The sequence below is a fragment of the Meleagris gallopavo genome, chromosome 30 (genome assembly GCF_000146605.3).
Source record: "Meleagris gallopavo isolate NT-WF06-2002-E0010 breed Aviagen turkey brand Nicholas breeding stock chromosome 30, Turkey_5.1, whole genome shotgun sequence".
In the NCBI taxonomy this organism is placed as follows: Eukaryota; Metazoa; Chordata; class Aves; order Galliformes; family Phasianidae; genus Meleagris; species Meleagris gallopavo.
In genome coordinates, this window is record NC_015040.2 from 4,080,329 (window position 1) to 4,082,069 (window position 1,741).

Sequence of the window (1,741 nt, forward strand, 5' to 3'; positions counted from 1 at the left end):
TTAATGCGCGCGGCGCCCCGCGGAGCGCAGAACCGCGCCGAGCTCCGTCTGTCGGGGCCCTGAGGGCGGCGGGGACGCGCTGAGGGCGGATGCCGCGTTCGGGCCGCGGGGTCCCGCTCGGGTCATATACAGTTCAGTTCGTTTAGCGTCTGGTCCAGCGTCTGGTGCAGCCCCAGGTTCTCCTCCTTTGCTTGCGCGAGTTTGTCTGGTGAGAAGGGAGAAAAATGGACGTAAGACGGACGATACGGCTTTACTCCTCGAATTACAAACGTACCCCGAGATTCACGGGAAACGACGCGGCTTTTCTTTTTGCGGCTGCTCTCACAATGAGGTGCTGCCCGCGGAGCACCGAGCTGCATTACTTACAGTCATCACTGCTGTATTTTCAGCGGGTTATAAGGAAAGAAAGCCCCAAAGCTGGAAGGTAGAGGGATCTGATTTTTATTGAGTTTTACAGAGAAGGATCAGACCGAAGGATCGCTTTTAGGACTGCACAGAATGGCAGGAATTACAGGCAAGAAGAGCATAAGAGATGCAGCAGCACAAACTACAGCGAGGTCATGTCATTGAGCGCGTGGTCCAGCTCCTCGCTGATTGCTTTGTACTTCAGCTTCTGAGCGTACAGCTCGTCTGCCGGGCAGCGTGCGGAGAGCAGCCCGGAGGGAAAGGCGGACAGCAGAGGGCACGAGGACAGGAGAAGGCAGCAAGCAAAGCAGGTGGAAGGGAAAACAAAAGAAGAAAACAGATCTGTGATTGAGCAGCAGTGCGAAAGTAGAAATACGTGCAGCTGCCAGGTCAGGCATTTCATCTGCGCTTCTTTTTTTTTAATAAATCTCATAGTTATTTTTCAGTCATTGGGCTAACGTTATGATTTTGTTACTAATTGAAATGGTTCTTAAGATTCTATGTGTGTGAGTTGGCCAAAAAGTTTATTGTTCACAAGGTTGTGAAAGAGAATCTCTTCCAGAGCCATGAGGCAGCACAGCCCTGCGCAGCCCACCGGGACAGCAGGCGGATGCTTCTCAGCAAGATACAACACCCATTTTAAAATGTTTAATTTCATACCTTCCAGATCATCAATGGACTTTTCCAGTTTGGCAACTGTTCTCTCAGCAAACTCAGCACGAGTTTCAGCCTAGGAATATTAAATAGAATAACTGAGCGCTGCTAAAAAACGCCGCCAAGGCAGCCTGGGGGGGGCTGGACTCACCTCTTTAAGCTTGTCAGAGAGAATCTTGATTTCCTCTTCATACTTATCTTCCTTTTCAGAGTACTGTGGAAACAATACACACTCCTGAAGAGCAGTTGCAGCAGCAATAGATGTTTATGGAAACATGATCTATTTACAGCTGCTTTCCTTTTCACAACAGCTGCATGCACTTCGCACACTTCTGAGACATCTCAGACTCTGATTTCTGTACCATCACTGTGAACCCGATGATGTCCAAATCACTTCATGCAATTTAGACTTTATTTTCTTGTGCAGCACAAAACAGCTGAATGTGCAAAGAGGAATGGTGCAGCATTATTGATGGCCTGTTGGCACAGGAAGGCAGGTAACCCCTCTTAATTTCTGAGTATTTCTGGAGTATTTCTGTGCATTTTAGTTACAGGTTTTGACTTTGTCCCCATCCCATAGGTTGAAAGTACCAACCTTTTCAGATTGAGCTTCCAAAGACTTCAGATTGTTTGTGACATTCTTCAACTCCTCTTCAAGGTCACTACATTTACTACAGGCAAA

The 1,741-nt window shown here is 48.0% G+C and overlaps 1 protein-coding gene across 4 annotated transcripts in view; it reads right to left on the minus strand.

Moving 5' to 3' along the window:
* Positions 1-6: 6 nt before the first annotated feature.
* The window catches only part of TPM4 (tropomyosin 4), a 7,856-nt gene continuing 6,121 nt past the window's right edge, over positions 7-1,741 (minus strand). For 3 of the 4 annotated variants that reach the window (XM_010725080.3, XM_010725078.3, XM_010725081.3), the window contains 4 exons: positions 1,655-1,730; positions 1,211-1,273; positions 1,066-1,135; positions 425-630 (listed from right to left, as the gene is read on the minus strand). In XM_010725080.3, the coding sequence (XP_010723382.1) occupies positions 548-630; positions 1,066-1,135; positions 1,211-1,273; positions 1,655-1,730 (292 nt within the window). In that variant the 3' untranslated portion in view covers positions 425-547. Of the gene's footprint in view, positions 206-424; positions 631-1,065; positions 1,136-1,210; positions 1,274-1,654; positions 1,731-1,741 lie in introns of those variants that run through there. The other variant, XM_010725079.3, reaches the window with a different exon arrangement.